Here is a 19,378-nt window from a genome sequence, read left to right on the forward strand (position 1 = left end):
ACAATGATAAGATAAGTGATCAAATATTGAGAGCTATAGTTTGACTGCACATTATTTTATTACTTTAGAAACTAAGTAACATACGTAGTACACATACTGATATTAATAAAGTATTTGAAATTTTTACTTATATTCCACTGAGAAACTCAGTTTATTCAATATCTCTGCTTGTACAAACTATTTAGCGTCCATGTTTCACTTCCATACATCGCTACACTCCATACAAATACTTTCAGAAGCGACTTCCTGACATTTAAATGTATACTAGATGTTGACAAATTTCTCATCTTCAGGAACGCTTTCCTTGCCATTGCCAGTCTACATTTTATATCCTCTCTACTTCGACCATCGTCAGTTATTTTGCTCCCCAAATAGCAAAACTCCTTTACTACTTTAAGTGTCTCATTTCCTAATCTAATTCCTTCAGCATCACCCGACTTAATGCGACCACATTCCATTATCCTCGTTTTGCTTTTGTTGATGTTCATCTTATATCCTCCTTTCAAAACACTGTCCATTCCGTCCAACTGCTCTTCCAAGTCCTTTGCTGTCTCTGACAGAATTACAATGTCATCTGCGAACCTCAAAGTTTTGATTTCTTCTCCATGGATTTTAATACCTACTCCGAATTTTTCTTTTGTTTCCTTTACTGCTTGTTCAATATACAGATTGAATAACATCAGGGAGAGGCTACAACCCTGTCTCACTCCCTTACCAACCACTGCTTCCCTTTCATGCCCTCGACTCTTATAACAGCGATCTGGTTTCTGTACAAATTGTAAGTAGTCTTTCGCTCCCTGTATTTTACCCCTGCCACCTTTAGAATTTGAAAGAGAGTATTCCAGTCAACATTGTCAAAAGCTTTCTCCAAGTCTACAAATGATAGAAACGTAGGTTTGCCTTTCCCTAATCTATTTTCTAAGACAAGTCGTTGGGTAAATATTGCCTCACGTGTTCCAACATTTCTACGGAATCCAAACTGATCTTCCCCGAGGTCGGGTTCTACCAGTTTTTCCATTCGTCTGTAAAGAATTAGTGTTAGTATTTTGTAGCTGTTGCTTATTAAACTGAGAGTTCGGAAATTTCACATCTGTCTACACCTGCCTTCTATGGGATTGGAATTATTATATTCTTTTTGAAGTCTGAGGGTATTTCGCCTGTCTCATACATCTTGCTCACCAGATGGTAGAGCTTTGTCAGCTCTGGGTCTCCCAAGGCCGTCAGTAGTTCCAATGGAATGTTGTCTACTCCTGGGGCCTTGTTTCGGCTTAGGTCTTTTGTCAAACTCTTCACGCAGTATCATATCTCCCATTTCATCTTCATCTACATCCTCTTCCGTTTCCATAATATTGTCCTCAAGTACATCGCCCTTGTATAGACCCTCTATATATTCCTTCCACCTTTCTGCTTTCCCTTCTTTGCTTAGAACTGAGTTTCCATCTGAGCTCTTGATATTCATACAAGTGACTCTCGTTTCTCCAAAGGTCTCTTTAATTTTCCTGTAGGCAGTACCTATCTTACCCCTAGTGAGATAAGCCTCTACATCCTTACATTTGTTCAAATGGTTCAAATGGCTCTGAGCAATATGGGACTCAACTGCTGAGGTCATTAGTCCCCTAGAACTTAGAACTAGTTAAACCTAACTAACCTAAGGACATCACAAACAGCCATGCCCGAGGCAGGATTCGAACCTGCGACCGTAGCGGTCTTGCGGTTCCAGACTGCAGCGCCTTTAACCGCACGGCCACTTCGGCCGGCGGGCCTTACATTTGTCCTCTAGACATCCCTGCTTAGCCATTTTGCACTTCCTGTCGATCTCATTTTTGAGACGTTTGCATTCCTTTTTGCCTGCTTCATTTACTGCGTTTTTATATTTTCTCCTTTCATCAATTAAATTAAATATTTCCTTTGTTACCCAAGGATTTCTACGAGCGCTCGTCTTTACCTACTTGATCCTCTGCTGCCTTCACTACTTCATCCCTCAGAGCTACCCATTCTTCTTCTGCTGTATTTCTTTCAGCCATTCCTGTCAATTGTTCCATTATGCTCTCCCTGAAACTCTGTACAACCTTCGGTTTAGTCAGTTTATCCAGGTCCCATCTCCTTAAATTCCCACCTTTTTGCAGTTTCTTCAGTTTTAATCGACAGTTCATAACCAATAGATTGTGGTCAGAGTCCACATCTGCCCCTGGAAATGTCTTACAACTTCAAACGTGGTTCCTAAATCTCTTTCTTACCATTATATAATCTATCTGATACCTTCTAGTATCGCCAGGGTTCTTCCAGGTATACAACCTTCTTTCATGATTCTTGAAGCAAGTGTTAGCTATGATTAAGTTACGCTCTGTGCAAAATTCTACCAGGTGGCTTCCTCTTTCATTTCTTAGCCCCAATCCATATTCACCTACTACGTTCTCTTCCTTTCCCTACTGTCGAATTCCGGTCACCCATGACTATTAAATTTTCGTCTCCCTTAACTACCTGAATAATTTCTTTTATCTCATTATACATTTCATCAATTTCTTCATCATCTGCAGAGCTAGTTGGCATATAAACTTGTGCTACTGTAGTAGGCGTGGGCTGCGTGTCTATCTTGGCCACAATAATGCGTTCACTATGCTGTTTGTAGTAGCTTACCCGCACTCCTATTTCTTTATTCATTATTAAACCTACTCCTGCATTAACCCTATTTGATTTTGTATTTATAACCCTGTATTCAACTGACCAAAAGTCTTGTTCCTCTTGCCACCGAACTTCACTAATTCCCACTATATCTAACTTTAACCTATCCATTTCCCTTTTTAAATTTTCTAACCTACCTGCCCGATTAAGGGATCTGACATTCCACGCTCCGATCCGTAGAACGCCAGTTTTCTTTCTCCTGATAACGACTTCCTCTTGAGTAGTCCCCGCCCGGAGATCCGAATGGGGGACTATTTTACCTCCGGAATATTTTACCCAAGAGGTCGCCATCATCATTTAACCATACAGTAAAGCTGTATGCCCTCGGGAAGAATTACGGCTGTAGTTTCCCCTTGCTTTCAGCCGTTCGCAGTACCAGCACTGCAAGGCCGTTTTGGTTAGTGTTACAAGGTCAGATCAGTCAATCATCCAGACTGTTGCCCCTGCAACTACTGAAGAGGCTGCTTACATTCCTATAATTGTACTTAAGTTTTCTGTTTCTTTCACTTGTCCACTGGCCAACAATTATATGAGAATCGCATTCAACAGATCAATGGATAAAATTCCCTACTATTTTCATGAGGTCTGAATGACAAACTTTTCACTTTCTGGCAATTAAACATCTAACCTCGCTAGCAACACAAATTAAATTTTGGGAGGATGGTGTGTTTTGTTCCAAAAACAGATTACATAAGTGTGTACTATCATTGTTAGTAAAAACCGGAATGCAGCTACGAATATCATTTATACAAGCTTCAGAATTTAAATTAATCATTCAGAACACCCAAAATTTAAAAATAATAAACTCCAGGACTCTAAATATCACAAATTGACATAGCGCCTTGAATAAATTTAAGCGATTTTATGCGATCCTCAGAAATGTTATAATCGCGCAACGAGCACAAACATCGAAGTCAGTGCAGCAAGACGAGGCGGCGGTTCCCCACTCAGCGAGATAATTTAGCTGACGGAACGAATACTGATAGCAATCGGAGAAGCGTCTTGCTAACATACAGTCTGGAGGCACAACGCTGTATTAAATCAGAATGGTAACTGGGAAAGTAAGTGCTAGTTAAAGATTGCTATTGCAGCTCTTATAACTCAGTCTCACGTGTCCTAGGCAGTCTTTAGAATTTAAGAGGAGCGGTCAATAAGTAATGCAACACATTTCTTTCTGAAAGCAGGATGGTTTTATTCAGGATTCCAATACTTCATACTATTGACCACTCTTTTCGCTACAAAATCATATTTTGCAGCGAAATATCGGTTCAGTGCAACGGCCTTGCGGCGCCTTGCTGAGAGGCTCTGTATGCCCGCGTGGTAAACTCTACTGCTTGACGTCGGAGCCAATGGTTTGCTGCATCAATAAACGGCCTATCATACACGTACTGCTTCCCGCGGAGTACATCGTTAATTGACGAAACAAAGTTGGATGGTGCGAGATCCGAGCTGTTGGGCGGACGAGGAAGAACAGTCCAATGAAGTTTTGTGAACTCCTCTCTGGTGCGCAGTCCTGTATGGGGCCTTTCATTGTCATGGAGAAGGTGAGATTCGTTTGCATTTTTGTGAAAACGAACACACTGAAGTCGTTTCTTCAGATTCCTGAGCGTAGCACTGCAGGAATCTCAGCTGTGTGCTCCCGGCCGGCACGGATGACAATGGACAGGTTTGCGAGACTTTGACAGCGCCTCGCCCAACGACTCACCGGGCTTTTGTTCACTGCCAGGTCTCCGTAGGCATTCTGCAAGGCCCTGCGGGTGTGTGCAATGCTCTGGTTTCCCGCCAAAAGAAACCAATGACAGCTCTGTGCTTGCAACGCACTTCCCTTATGGACGCCATTTTGGAGGCTTCGTATAGCGCTGCCACCTATCGGAACATCGTGAAACCATACAAGCTGAAGGGAGAATATTCCGTGACAACAAATTTCGTATTTTTCAAGCAAAACTGGCCGACAATAAAGGTGTTGGGTTACTCATTAAACGCCCCTTGTAGGTCAATCAAGATTTTTTTAAAATTTTTGCTAGACGCCAAATATAAGGTTCAAATGAAGGGCATGTCCAGGATTTTCCGGACGTTGTGCGTCAGTATATTTCCCTTCCTCTCATTACACAACTCTCTTCTTAATAATTCCTATAGGCACCGGCTAAAAATGGCTCTGAGCCGTGGAAAAAATTACTGTTTTGAAGAGCGCGCCGCAGCGCGTTGTGTGAAGCAGTCGCCCTCCGTTTCTGGCGGTGGCGCCGCTGTGGCAATCGCAGCTTTGATGTCTCCCTCTGGTGGAAAAGGGGAAAGGCTGCCTGTTCACGTGCGTTTGAGGGGCGCTATAAGCTCGTCAGCCGGTCAGTTGGTCAGTCACTCGTCACCAGTTGCTGGTCTGTCTCTCGTTCGCATTTGTGCGGCAGTTAAGTATCTGTCTGTCGTTCGGAGTGCTAGTATGTCGGTCGTTTGGATCAAACTTTAAAGCCGGCAAAATTAGAGTCTTGCCACTCCGGCAGTAACAGAACTCAGCTAGTGGTCGCCCGGTCGGGGCTGAGTTCCTGCATCTGAGTCTGCGCGTTAGGCCGCCAGTCTGCTCGAGTTGCTCAGGCAACGGACATTGGCCGTTGGATTGATCGGTTGGTCGGTCGCGCACTGAGACACAAGATGACTGGTCCGCCCTGATCGTCAGCGCATGTGAGGTCGCCACGTGAGTCCAGTGGGCCGCGGCGTATTGTGAGGAGTAGTGGCTTCGCGGCCGACACGAGAGCAACAGGAGTCAACCCACGACATCCCTCTGGCCGGTGCGAGCTGCGAAGCCGTGAGACGGGAGATCGGCGCGCCTTCCTGCGTCCGTTGAAGCGGCTGGCAGCGGACGGTTCGGGATAGCGTTTTGAGGGTGCTGCGCCAGGTCTTCGCCAGAAATCGCAGTTTATTAGAAGTTAGGTGATTGGAGATATGTTGTTTCATTTACTTGTTAAATTCTACTTGTTTTCTTGGTGAGGTCACCAGCCGCTTTGTTTTGGGGTCGTCCCACAATTCTTCTCCGTTCGCCCACCCGCGGGAAGGTGGTTATTTATGAATTGGGTGGTCTGTTTTCCCTTGTGGAGTAGGGGCGCGTTAGAGCAACCTGCGGTTCGGGTTGTTCGGTAATCTCCCTGTCAATCTGCCATACGTTAATAGCTGCCTCTGTCATGTTTGTAGGATTCGGTGTGTTAATGAATTTATTGCTTGAAGTGTAACGGCCGAATGCCTGAAATACGTTTTTATTTTGCCTATCATCTTGAGAGGCGGCATATGTGTAATGTAGAGCATGTTTGAGCGAACCTTGTATATTTTATGTAAGACTGCATTTCATGGGTTTTTATTTAAATGGCCATTTTAGTATATAAAGTTGCCACCCTTCCACCGTAAGACTTTTCTTAAGACTTTTCTTAGAAGTTAAAATCAAGTTGCACCTTCAGTGGCAAGTTAATCTTTTAATTTTAGTTCAAATGGTTCAAATGGCTCTGAGCACTATGGGACGTTATTCTAAGGTCACCAGTCCCCTAGAAGTTAGAACTACTTAAACCTAACTAACCTAAGGACATCACACACATCCATGCCCGAGGCAGTATTCGAACCTGCGACCGTAGCGGTCGCGCGGTTCCAGACTGTAGCGCCTAGAACTGCTCGGCCACCCCGGCCGGCTTAATTTTAGTGTTTTGTACCATTTCTATCCCTCCTACGGGGTGCATAGTTTGTTTGCTTGTGTGAATTGTTGAAACTTTAACTTTAAGGTAATCTGGTGTGCTGCAGATTTGCACCTGTGTAGTCTTTCAGAGGTTGTTGTGAGCGGTCGTGACTACGGCCGTGTCGAAAGGGAGCGGCAAGGTTCTCAGCCCGAAAGCTCATACACTCAAAAATTTGTTTCTTTCTGCCTCTGAATAAATTGTAACTTGATATTTAGAGGGTGCTTTCTGCTTATAATTTTAAATCTGTTTCTTAAAAAAAAGCTTTTAGGAATAAAATTCCCATTTGTTAAAAGCAATTTTATTTTGATTTTCTCAGTTACTCACTGGCAACTACTTCCACGCTCACATAGTGTGATTAAATGTGTTAATGTTCTTGATGAATCGATAGTAAATATAGTAAATTCTTAAGAAAAGGTTTTGAAAGTAAATTCACGGTTCAATAAGGTTCAAATGAAGGGCATGTCCAGGATTTTCCGGACGTTGTGCGTCAGTATAATTCCGTTCCTCCCCTTACACACGTCTCTTCTTAATAATTCCAATAGGCACCGGCTAAAAATGGCTCCTCCACGTGTTTTAACTCCATCGATAGGCTAAAATTGTCACATACAGTCCTCACCCTGCACTGCAGTATAGCAAGAACCGAATTTAGTATCTGACAGCGATCCCAGATTTCCCGCCCGGCCGGAGTGTTGATCTCGACGCGCTCCACGGGTACACGGCCGTCTGCCCAGGCAGCACGCCCTCTGGCGGCGACGTGAAGGGCACAAACAGTGTGCGCGGTGGGCGGGAACGCTGGCGCGATACCGCCAATAAATATCGCGGCCGACAATGCTGTTTACTTTCAGTACTAATAAAAAACGAGGATAATGGAATGTAGTCAAATTAAATCGGGTGATGCTGAGGGAATTAGATTAGGAAATGAGACACTTAAAGTAGTAAAGGAGTTTTGCTATTTAGGGAGTAAAATAACTGATGATGGTCGAAGTAGAGAGGATATAAAATGTAGACTGGCAATGGCAAGGAAATCGTTTCTGAAGAAGAGAAATTTGTAAACATCGAGTATAGATTTAAGTGTCAGGAAGTCGTTTCTGAAAGTATTTGTATGGAGTGTAGCCATGTATGGAAGTGAAACATGGACGATAACTAGTTTGGACAAGAAGAGAATAGAAGCTTTCGAAATGTGGTGCTACAGAAGAATGCTGAAGATAAGGTGGGTAGATCACGTAACTAATGAGGAGGTATTGAATAGGATTGGGGAGAAGAGAAGTTTGTGGCACAACTTGACTAGAAGAAGAGATCGGTTGGTAGGACACGTTTTGAGGCATCAAGGGATCACAAATTTAGCATTGGAGGGCAGCGTGGAGGGTAAAAATCGTAGAGGGAGACCAAGAGATGAATACACTAAGCAGATTCAGAAGGATGTAGGTTGCAGTAGGTACTGGGAGATGAAGAAGCTTGCACAGGATAGAGTAGCATGGAGAGCTGCATCAAACCAGTCTCAGGACTGAAGACCACAACAACAACAACAACATTAATAAAAATGGAAATTGTTACACCAGGAATCAGTAGTCATTTTTATGAAAGCTTGTGGAGATGTTCAACACATGGAACATGTTAAACGATTAAGCTTTCATTCCATTCGAAGGTGATGTTCCACCATCAACAACTCGAGATATGACTAGTGAGGTCAGATACAGTTTGCAGAAAATCGGGAGTAAAGAATTGTCATACGAAGTAGTCTTTTACGGCCGGTATTTACGATACTGCCGATGTTTGATTTATGGGTATGAGGCCTTTGTCCAAGGCATGACGTCACGAACAGCCCATTGCGTGGATATATTTGCCCCTGCCCATGTAGTTTTATGCAGCTGGCGATTCTATAACTGCCCCTCAAAAACCATGCACGAGATTTTTTTTTATTATCTCGGTAGCTGCACGAAAACCGTTAATCCTATAGAAAATATGAGCAGATTTTTTTTTTTTTTTTTTTTTTTTTTTTTTTTTTTGTAAGACATTTAATGTAGTTAAATTTTGTATTTGGATACGATTTCACTAGAGGCAGTAGTTCTCGAGTTATTAAAGAAAAACCTAAAAAAGTAACCTCCAAACGTAGCTCCACTCCCACACTCAGTCCCTACCGGTAAGGATTTCTAGTATCTATTTCTGGATATTGTGATCAAACGTGGCATTGCATTCGCCAAAGAATTCCCGTACAGAACATGAGTGGTGGCTAGTTACGTTTCTAACGGTATAATTCTGCGGACGCAATGTAAATAGTTTTTGTTTCTCTTTTATTCTACTTAATGATGTTAGATTGTCAGTACCATGGAGAATGATGAATCACCTAAAACTTGCACCGCAGATATTGCGGAAATGGTAAGTACTAATTATGTGCGGTTTTCACAGAATGGATTGGCAGTTAGGATTGGTATTGTTAGATAATAAATAGATTCTAATAATACTTAGAAAGTGTGTTTATTGTGCCAACATACACCTTTTTAAACGGAACTTTAACAAGCTAAAAGTAGGGTAAATTATAATGTCAGCGTTGTTTGTTGCAAGATTCTACGGGCTCTGAGCACTATGGGACTTAACTTCTGAGGTCATCAGTTCCCTAGAACTTAGCCGGCTGGAGTGGCCGTGCGGTTCTAGGCGCTACAGTCTGGAGCCGAGCGACCGCTCCGGTCGCAGGTTCGAATCCTGCCACGGGGATGGATGTGTGTGATGTCCTTAGGTTAGTTAGGTTTAATGAGTTCTAAGTTCTAGGTGACTGATGACCTCAGAAGTTAAGTCGCATAGTGCTCAGAGCCATTTGAACCCTAGAACTTAGAACTACTTAAACCTAACTAACCTAAGGACATCACACACATCCATGCCCGAGGCAGGATTCGAACCTGCGACCGTTCCAGGCTGCAGCGCCTAGAACCGCTCGGCCACTCCGGCCGGCTGCAAGATTCTAGTGCTAGTCGTTTACGAGATACCGTATTTTGAAAAGTTCTCACACTGACACTTGTACAAAACGTTTGGTAGCACAAAAAAGTGTATACACTACTTACGTGGATATCTGACCAGTATGGAGGCAATTGAGCATTGTAAGTTGTGTCCAAAACGACCACCGACAGGGGCAATACTCGCTTCCAGTCTGGCATGCAACTATTGCTAGCATTTCAGCATAGATGTCCGAGCAGGCTGCAGTAACACGTCGTTGCATATCATCGGATGCAGTTGGCATGTCCTTGTAGGCAATGCCTTTCAGCTTTCCCAACAGAAAAAATTCTACAAGCATAAAATTCGGGGAACGGTCGTCCAAGGAACAGGTCCCCTGCGTGCAATCCAACGATTTGGAAACAAATCGTCAAGACATGCTGTAGTAGTACTTCGTGCACTATGGACTGGACAGCCGTCATGTTGGTACCACAGGTTCCTCCTAGTCTGCAGAGGAACGTCTTCCAGCATCCGTGGAAGATGGTCTCTTAGGAGGGTGCGATACGTGTGCACGTTCAGAATCCGTCTATGAAACACGGGCCTATGAGCTTCACCTGACAAAGCCAATAGTGATAGTCAACGAAGAGGGAGATGTGATAGCGGTGGAACCTCTGTCGGTGGAGAATGCATAGGGATTTACCTGACTCATGTCACTTCCTCGTGCGATTGCGTGGGAGCTAACGTGCGGATCATCTGCAAGAGCAGCAAGAACTTTAATTTCCCCCTCTTCTGTCACCACTTGTTTCCTTCTGTTACGTTGTCTTGGTGTTACACTATCACTTTCACGTAACTGGTTGAAGAAGTTGATAAATAATTACCGAGATGGTTGCCGTCTATTGGGACATCTTGTCGCATATACAGTACGAGAACCAACTGCATTCTTCCTACACTCTCCGTACACCATCAGCATGTCGGCTTTTTCTGCATTGGCAAATTATATTGTCCACTCACGACGTACTGGTTGGACTGTCCCACACTGTGTGACTGGCAAGTCGCAATGCTCTCAACTAACACACGAGCACGCTTTAAGGAAACATAACAGCTTCTTACATAGCAACTACAGGGGCTGAACGGCTCAAATAGGTGTCGGTGTGGAAACTTTTCAAATTACGATATGTCGTAAACGTCTCTCACTAGAATCCTGCAACAAACACCACTGAGGCATTGATCCATTTAAAAAAGTATACGCTCGCACAAAAATACACTCTCTAAGTATTATTGCAATCCGCTTATTGGCTAACAATATGAGCCCTTGACTACCAAAACCACACGTCGATAGCACTTTTCATTTCCGCAGTATCTGAGGCGCAAGTCTTAGGTGAGTCACCCTGCATGTGGACTGAACATGGGGTATTGCACATTTAACAAACATCAAACAGAAATGTTCACGGGAAGACATGACTTATGTATGTCACTGTTGTTTACATTTTGCGCTGACATTAACTTTAATATTACACGTATTTATACTGATTTCAAACATTTATTTGTTAGCGAAAGGAATGGTGTTGAATCGTTGCTGCCAAATATACAATTCGAAATTTGTTTATTAATATGCAGACACAATGTCGGGCTACTTTCTATGACTGTATATGCAAACATTTGTGATAAAAAAAGGTTCAAATATGTGTGAATTCCTAAGGGACCAAATTGCTGAGGTCATCAGTCCCTAGACTTACACACTTCTTGAATTACCTCATCCTAAGAACAACACATACACCCATGCCCGAAGGAGGAGTCGAACCTGCAGCGGAAGGGACCGCACAATCCGTGACATGGGGTTTCAAACCGCGCGGCCACTCCACGCAGCATTTGTGGGACAAATGCTTAAAAGGTTCTGTAGTGTAGGAGTGTGTTAGAAATCAGTCTGTTGAATGTATATACATTTCGAGCAATTTTCATCTGCAGATTAAATTGGCTCATTATCTTCGGATTATGTATTGTGTTTATTTTATAGCAATTTCCTATGGTATGAGAAATGAGTAGATGTGATTAATATTTTATATGTGTTCTTTCGGGCATATACGAAGGTCACTCCAAAAGAAATGCACACTATTTTTGTAAAAATACAGTTTTCATTCTGCATGTGTGAAAGTTTTACAGTGTGTAGATACATACATCCCGCTTGTATTCAAACTTAGTTCAACCTGTTCCCCTGAGTGGCGCCGTCACATCATGTCTTCAAGATGGCTGCTAAACTTGACGTTCGTGAGAAGCAACGTGTTGTCATAGAATTTCTGTGCTATGAAAACGAGACAGTGGGAAACATCCACAAGAGGTTGAAAAAGGTGTACGGAGATGCTGCTGTCGATCGCAGTACAGTTAGTCGGTGGGCAAGCAGGTTACGTGATGAAAGCGGGCACGGCAATATTGAGAATTGTCCTCGCAGTGGCGGACCTCATACTGCACACACTCCAGACAATGTGCAGAGAGTTAACCAATTAGTGACTGCTGACAGACGCATCACAATGAACGAATTGTCACGCTACGTTGGGTTAGAGGAAGGAAGTGTTTGCAGAACACTGAAAGCGTTGGCATTAAAAAAGGTTTGTGCCAGGTGGGTTCCCAGGATGTTGACAGTGGCTCACAAAGAAACAAGAAAAACGGTATGCAGCGAACTTTTGGAACAGTACGCGAATGGTGGAGATGAATTTCTTGGAAGAATTGTGACAGGTGATGAAACATGGCTCCATCTTTTTTCACCAGAGGCGAAGAGGCAAACAGTGGAGTGGCATCATGCAAATTCACCCAAGAAAAAAAATTCAAAACCACACCTTCTGCTGCAAAAGTTACGGCTACAGTGTTTTTCGATTCCGAAGGCCTCTTGCTTGTGGACGTCATGCCAAGTGGAACCACCATAAATTCTGATGCATATGTAGCGACACTGAAGAAACTTCAAGCTCGACTGAGTCGTGTTGGACTACATCGGCAAAAGCAGGATGTTTTGCTGTTGCATGACAATGCACGGCCACATGTCAGTCAAAAAACCATGGAAGCGATCACAAAACTCGGATGGAGAACGCATCTCTTTCGGAAACTGAAAGACTCTCTTCGTGGAACAAGGTTTGAAGATGATGACTCCCTTGCGCACGCCGCCAAACAGTGCCTCCAATAGGTTGGTCGAGAATTTTACCATGTGGGTATACAGGCGCTGGTTCCAAATGGCGTAACGCAGTTGAGAGGGATGGAAATTATGTGGATAAATGAAAATATTGTTCCTAAAGGATGTATCTACACACTGTAAAACTTTCAAACTTGTAGAATAAAAGATGGATTTAAAAAAAATAGTGTGCATTGCTTTTGGAGTGACCCTTGTATTATTAAGGCGAGGTTGGCCAGTGATGCCTTGAGTGTAGATGCACACCACTCTCGAGCTCTTACGAGAATTGACTAAATGCCGCTAGCAATGAGGATAATGAGCAGGGAGACTGCGTTAATAGTGTGTGGATAAGTTGAGGCTTTGCGCAATAAAATTAAAGGATCACTTATTCGAAACTCCATAATTGTAACCCATTCCGACGCATAAGTTTAAAATTTGGCTCAAAGGCGCCTGCAACTTTCTTCTGTAATAGTGCATGAGATCGGCACCCTGCGACGTCACCCTAGGGCTCGGCTACGCATGAAGCAACAAAATGTCGACACATCCAAATTAAAAAGGGCCACAATTCGGAAGTTCATGTGAGATGTAGAGTTAATTAATGATATCACATTGGCACCTAATTTTGTCACAACTCGGCCCAACTCCACCGTGGTCAGACGCCGTGGTACCCACATTTCACCCCTTCTTCTGAGGCAATGCGATGGAGGTCAGAACCGCGACACCCAGCCTTGAGGTGACGCGGTGTTCATGCGGGTGGCCGCGGAAAACAGTTCATATGCATCGCTGCTCGGAAGCGACTCGAAAAGCCTCAGGGGTGGCACAAAAAGTGTCACTGAGACTACCCCTTCCCTTGGAGTGTTGATTCTCACACATTTCGTGGTCAAAAATGATATTTCGCGAAACGGGGAGTAACAGGACAACGTTCCCCACAGCTGCCACCCCCTGGGCGTTTCAGCCCTATGCTAAGGACCTGGTGGCGCTGAGAACCCACCGAACGTGGTATGACCTCTTTTGAGTGTAGTGCGCCCACAATTTTTTTCTCCGATATGCAGGGTGGAGCCACTAGAGGGTGTTCAAAACCATTTGACAAAATTTGAACGTGATCAGTAGTAGCAATGGGCGTTTATGCTTTTCAGCGCTCCTGTGTAGCATCCTCCTGTGGCGTGATCGTGGCGGCTGCAGCAGTAAGACGTGCCTGACAAACGAAACTCCCCATCGCAACCCCGTCGAATCTAGTGGTCAGATGGCCCTGTGGATAGCTTGTCAAAACTGAACACAGATCAAGCATGAAAACAGGAAGAAGCTCTACTCAATAGGGAAAAAAATGAAATAGAAACAGTGAACGGCCCAAGCTTAACAAGTGCAGTATTGAGCGAGTGTCCGCAGCCGCGGCGTCATGGCAAAGTGGTCACGGTGTTGGACTGTGAAGCGGACGAGTCGTGTTCTAAACTCTCTCGCGCCATTTATTTATTTTTCACAACATTATGAACTGCCCGCCGGTCATTGATATGTTTGTTCTCCTTCTGTAGTCTTGACAGTTGTCATATTATATGCTGCTTACAGAATATAAGTGATTACCGTCGTAAGTAAAAGTGATAAATAGTGAGAGCAGGCGAGATACCACATAGACGTCTCACAGAAATGAAAACATCAATGAAATGGGTGTGAACTATGTTAAAAAGAAGGAATTCAAGAGTCAAAATTTCCAAAACGGAACGCACCATCAAAAACGTTAAAAACACATGTTTTGACAGAGCACAGAGAAACTGTGCTATTGTGAAACTGTTGCGTTCATTTGTTACAGCTTATGTGAGAAACTGTTTCGTTTTCATCGTTTCCTTGGGAGTGATCACATTCACATCCGGGCAATGAGGCATATGTCACTCACTTACGAGGCATACAAATTAGGTGGTCAGTAAGATTCCTTTTGTATGACACAAGCACTGTCACTAATGCCGTGCATGACGCGCCAGACGTGTTTTCCGGTGGAGGGTTCGGTTGACTTGTCGCCTTGTCATCAAACGTTTCGCGGTTGCCATTCGAAAGCCACTTCCATTCGGCTGCTAATAGAGTAGTTGTGCAGAATCAGTGTCATTATAGGTCCCTTCTTTACATCTCGCTGTTGCAAATGGACGTTACGCCACAACATAGACATAAATTTGAATGCAACGAACAGCGAGGGAAAAAAAGGCTTATTGATACGAGGGTGGTTTGAACACGGTTCGCCTGCTTGGTGGTTCAACAGCGTGACCTCTTAATCATGACGCCGTTGCTCATTGAGGATGCTGTGTATTGCACTTCTTGTCCTTGCACCATTCAGTGTTTCTATTCTGCTTTCTTTTTTTTCAGAGTTCAGTACGCTTTCTTCCTGTTTTCTTGCCTGATCTGTGTTCGGGTTTTGACTGGCTGTCAATGTGGTGTGATGGGAAGTTTCTCTAGTGGGTAAAACGGCAAAGCGTCCGTCTAAAACTCCTCCAGTTCGGCCACGCGCCTTTGTTGAGCACATTACAAATGTACCTGTAAGAAAATACGACAAACATTCAGGGTATTGGCTGCTCTAGCACCTGAGCGTTAGGCAACCCCTTCGACACTCATTACGTGGGGTTTCCATAACTTGAGGTGGAAGGGCAGCCTCGAGACTGAATTGGCGTCGAAGTTTCTGACATTTACATTTTCAAACAGCTAAACAAAAGTGCATGGGTGGCACTGAGGTTGTTGCCAAACTGGAGGAGCCTTAGAGGAAACTTTTGTCATTTTGTTCACGCACACGTTAATGGAGCAGCCCGTCATGATCATGCCACAGGAAGATGCAAAACAGGAGCACTGAAAAAGCATAAACCCTCTTTGTTACTCAGGATCACGTCAAAATTTCGCTGAACGGTTTTGGACGGTGTTTAGTGGTTCTACCCTGCATACTGGAACAAAAATTGCTGGCGCATTACGCTCCAAAAAGGTCAGATAACGTTCAATGTGGTTGCATCCTGACGATGTTTCTAGCGTAGAGCTGAAATGCCCAGGAGGTGGCAGCACTGTCGAACGTTGTCGAGAACGTCGTATTGTTGGCCATCGCACTGCGAACTGTAGCTTTCGATCGCGAAATGTGTGGGAATCAACGTCCCAGGGAAAGCCTTTATGGCGTACCCTGAGGCCTTTTCGTGTCGATTGCGAGCGGCGGTGCATATGAAATGTTTCTCTCGGCCACCCATAAGAGAAACTTGATTTCAATGCCGGGTGTCGCGGTTCTGCTCTCCAGCGAAAAGGCGTCAAAAAAAAGGGAGAACTGTGGGTAACAGGAGATATGACGAACTTGCTATCGTGTGGCAAGTGCACAGTGGCTTTGGCAGAATTATAGTAAAAATTTGGTGCCAATGTCATGTCATTAACCCGCCTTATAGCTCATATGAACCTCTGGGCTGTGGCCTTTTCGTAGCAGCATCTTACTGTTTGAAGCGTCGCAGAGCCCATGAGCAATGTACCAGGGCGCCAGCCTTTTGCACCTTTACAGGGGAAGGTTGTAGACACCTTTGAGCCAAATTTCAAACTTACGTTTCGGACTGAAAGACAATTATAGGGTTTCGAAAAAGTGTTCCTTTAATTTGTTGCACAGATTAGGTAACGAATCCTAATTCGTAAGATAGCTATGAAAGGTGTGTGTACAAGGCACGTTACTTTTACTCGGATCTGTCTATACGGCTACGTAATGACGTTCGCAATTTGCAAAGAGCTTGCGTCGCCCGAAAGCCGAGCGGCTTTGGATACGTTGTTGACGAAATTTATGCCCAGTGCATCTGATACTACACTACTGACCACTGAAACTGCTACACCATGAAGATGACGTGCCACAGACGGGAAATTTAACCGACAGGAAGAAGATGCTGTGATACGCAAATGATTAGCTTTTCAGAGCATTTACACAAGGTTGACGCCGGTGGCGGAACCTACAACGTGGTGACATGAGGAAAGTTTACAACCGATTGCTCATACTCAAACAACAGTTGACCGGCGTTGGCTGGTGAAACGTTGTTGTGATGCCTCGTGTAAGGAGGAGAAATGCGTACCGTCACGTTTCCGACTTTGATAAAGATCGGATTGTAGCCTATCGCGATTGCGGTTTATCGTATCCCGACATTGCTACTCGCGTTGGACGAGATCCAATGATTGTTAGCAGAATACGGAATCGGTGGGTTCAGGAGGGTAATACGGAACGCCGTGCTGGATCTCAACGGCCTCGTATGACAGGCATCTTATCCGCATGGTTCAAATGGCTCTGAGCACTATGGGACTTAACATCTGAGGTCATTAGTCCCCTAGAACTTAGAACTACATAAACCTAACTAACCTAAGGACATCACACACATCCATGCCCGAGGCAGGATTCGAACCTGCGACCGTAGAAGTCGCGCGGTTCCGGACTGCAGCGCCTAGAACCGCGTGGCCACCGAGGTCGGCTATCCGCATGGCTGTAACGGATCGTGCAGCCACGTCTCGATCCCTGAGTCAACAGATGGGGACGTTTGCAAGACAACGACCATATGCACGAACAGTTCGACGACGTTTGCAGCACCATGGACCATCAGCTCGGAGACCACGGCTGAGGTTACCCTTGACGCTGCATCACAGACAGGAGCGCCTGCGATGGTGTACTCAACGACGAACCTGGGTGCACGAATGGCAAAACGTCATTTTTTCGGATGAATCCAGGTTCTGTTTACAGCATCGTGATGGTCGCATCCGTGTTTGGCGACATCGCGGTGAACCTACATTGGAAGCGTGTATTCGTCATCGCCATCACCCGGCGTGATGGTATTGGGTGCCATTGGTTAGACGTCTCGATCACCTCTTGTTCGCATTGACGGCACTTTGAACAGTGGACACTACATTTCAGATGTGTTACGACCCGTGGCTCCACCCTTAATTCGATACCTGCGAAACCCTAAATTTCAGCAGGATAATGCGCGACTGGAGGTCCTGTACGGGCCTTTCTGGATACAGAAAATGTTCGTCCGCTACCCTGGCCAGCACATTCTCCAGATGTCTCACCAACTGAAATGTCTGGTCAATGGTGGCCGAGCAACTGGCTCGTCACAATGCGCCAGTCACTACTCTTGACGAACTGTGGTATCGTGTTGAAGCTGCATTGGCTACACGTCTCGGTCACGTCTTGTTGCCACTGTCGGCACTTTGAACAGTGGACGTTACATTTCACATGTGTTACGAACCGTGTCTCTACCCTTCATTCGATCCCTGCGATGGTGTACTCAACCACGAACGTGAGTGCACGAATGCCAAAACGTCATTTTTTCGGATGAATCCAGGTTTATGTTTTACAGCATCATGATGGTCGCATCGGTGTTTGACGACATTGTCGTCAACGCAGCATCTATGCACCCAAATAGCGTGAAAATGTAATCACATGTCAGTTCTAGTATAATATATTTGTCCAATAAATACTCGTTTATCATCTGCATTTCTTCTTGGAGTAGCAATTTTAATGGCCAGTAGTGTACTACGTTCCGAAGGCAGTGGCTGTGGCGCTGCTTGTGGCCGGGCACGTGTGGACTCACCGTGAGGTCGCTGGCGGCCGGCGCGAAGTAGCGGATGGGGCTCTTGACGCGGCTCATGTAGGCGACGGGCGCCAGACTGAACATGGCGCGCACCTTGTCGTTCATGTCGGGCCGCTCGGAGCCCATCACGTAGAACATGGTGGTGCCCATGGAGTGGCCCACGTAGAACAGCTGCGGGCAGCCCGTCTCGCGCAGCACGTGCCCGATCACGGCCGGCACGTCGTACACGCCCATCTCGTGCCAGCTGCGACAACACAACGCCAGTCACAGCGCCGCACTGTGCGCCGCCAAAAGTAGCCGCTCTGGCAGACTACCTCTTCCAGGGGTAGCGGTCTCCGACACATGTTGTCGACAGCCAAAGCTCCCGCCCAACTATACCATCTTATATGCTTCCGAAACGAAACAAAATGTGAAAAATGCAATTACTAGAGGATGCACCTGTCTGAAGGGGACCCGCCAGGTTAACCGAGAGCGCAGAAAAGATGCATTGCTCAGGGAGGTAGCATGAAAAGAAAGTTCATAGTTTCTTATTGAACTGGTCAAAGGAGAGTGGAGAGCCATTGCCAAAACAGTTTAAAGATGGCCAACCACAGAAAAGCGTTCCAGATGTTCCATTCTGTGAAGTATGTAATGTTGCCCTTACGTCAACTGCACATTCGGAGCAGCACTACATGGCACCTAATCACTGAAGAGCCCTTGCAGGCCATGCTGCAGCGAAAACAAAGGTAGAACAGTGTGCAGTTCCTGCTAATGATCAGACGGGAACATTTGCGATTGGTACACAGTTTCAGCCATGGTCAAATGCAGATCCACTAGCGCTTAAAGCACCTGAACCAGATTCACCAATTCAGAAAACCAAGAAGTTTTTCTGTGAACTTTGTAAAGTGGCCGCCACTTCACAAGACCAGCTGGATATGCACTTACGGGGTGCGAAACACAGAAAAGCCGAACTTGCAAATAAACAGAGATCAACTGTGACAAGTACAACTCCACAGGCTACTCAGTCAGATTCAATTCTTGCAAGTGTGATACAGAATGAAGATGGCACACAGAGTTTGGTGGGAAAAAACTATTCTATTTATAGAACACCATCTGGTTATTATTATTGCCAGCCATGTAATTTAACATTAAACTCTGAAGCACAGTTCATTCAGCATTGTGAAAGTAAGAAACACAAGGTTAAAACAGCAACAGCGAAAAAGCCTGTTGGCAGCCCTTTGAAAGCTGGCAATGTTGTTGCCTAATTTAGTGTTACATATGGTTATACATGTTATTTTTTGTTTATCTCCACCCGTTATTCAGAAGTAGGTTCAGATTTTGCACTTTTAAAAGTCTGAGTT

The 19,378-nt window shown here is 44.8% G+C and overlaps 1 protein-coding gene across 1 annotated transcript in view; it reads right to left on the reverse strand.

Annotated features, from left to right (window-relative positions):
• LOC124622086 (lipase 3-like) overlaps positions 1 to 19,378 on the reverse strand; it is a 175,099-nt gene that overhangs the window by 57,885 nt on the left and 97,836 nt on the right. The window contains exon 4 of the mRNA XM_047147662.1: positions 18,039 to 18,282. Coding sequence (XP_047003618.1) covers positions 18,039 to 18,282 — 244 coding nt within the window. The remainder of the gene's footprint in view (positions 1 to 18,038; positions 18,283 to 19,378) is intronic.

The sequence above is a fragment of the Schistocerca americana genome, chromosome 7 (assembly GCF_021461395.2).
Source record: "Schistocerca americana isolate TAMUIC-IGC-003095 chromosome 7, iqSchAmer2.1, whole genome shotgun sequence".
In the NCBI taxonomy this organism is placed as follows: domain Eukaryota; kingdom Metazoa; phylum Arthropoda; class Insecta; order Orthoptera; family Acrididae; genus Schistocerca; species Schistocerca americana.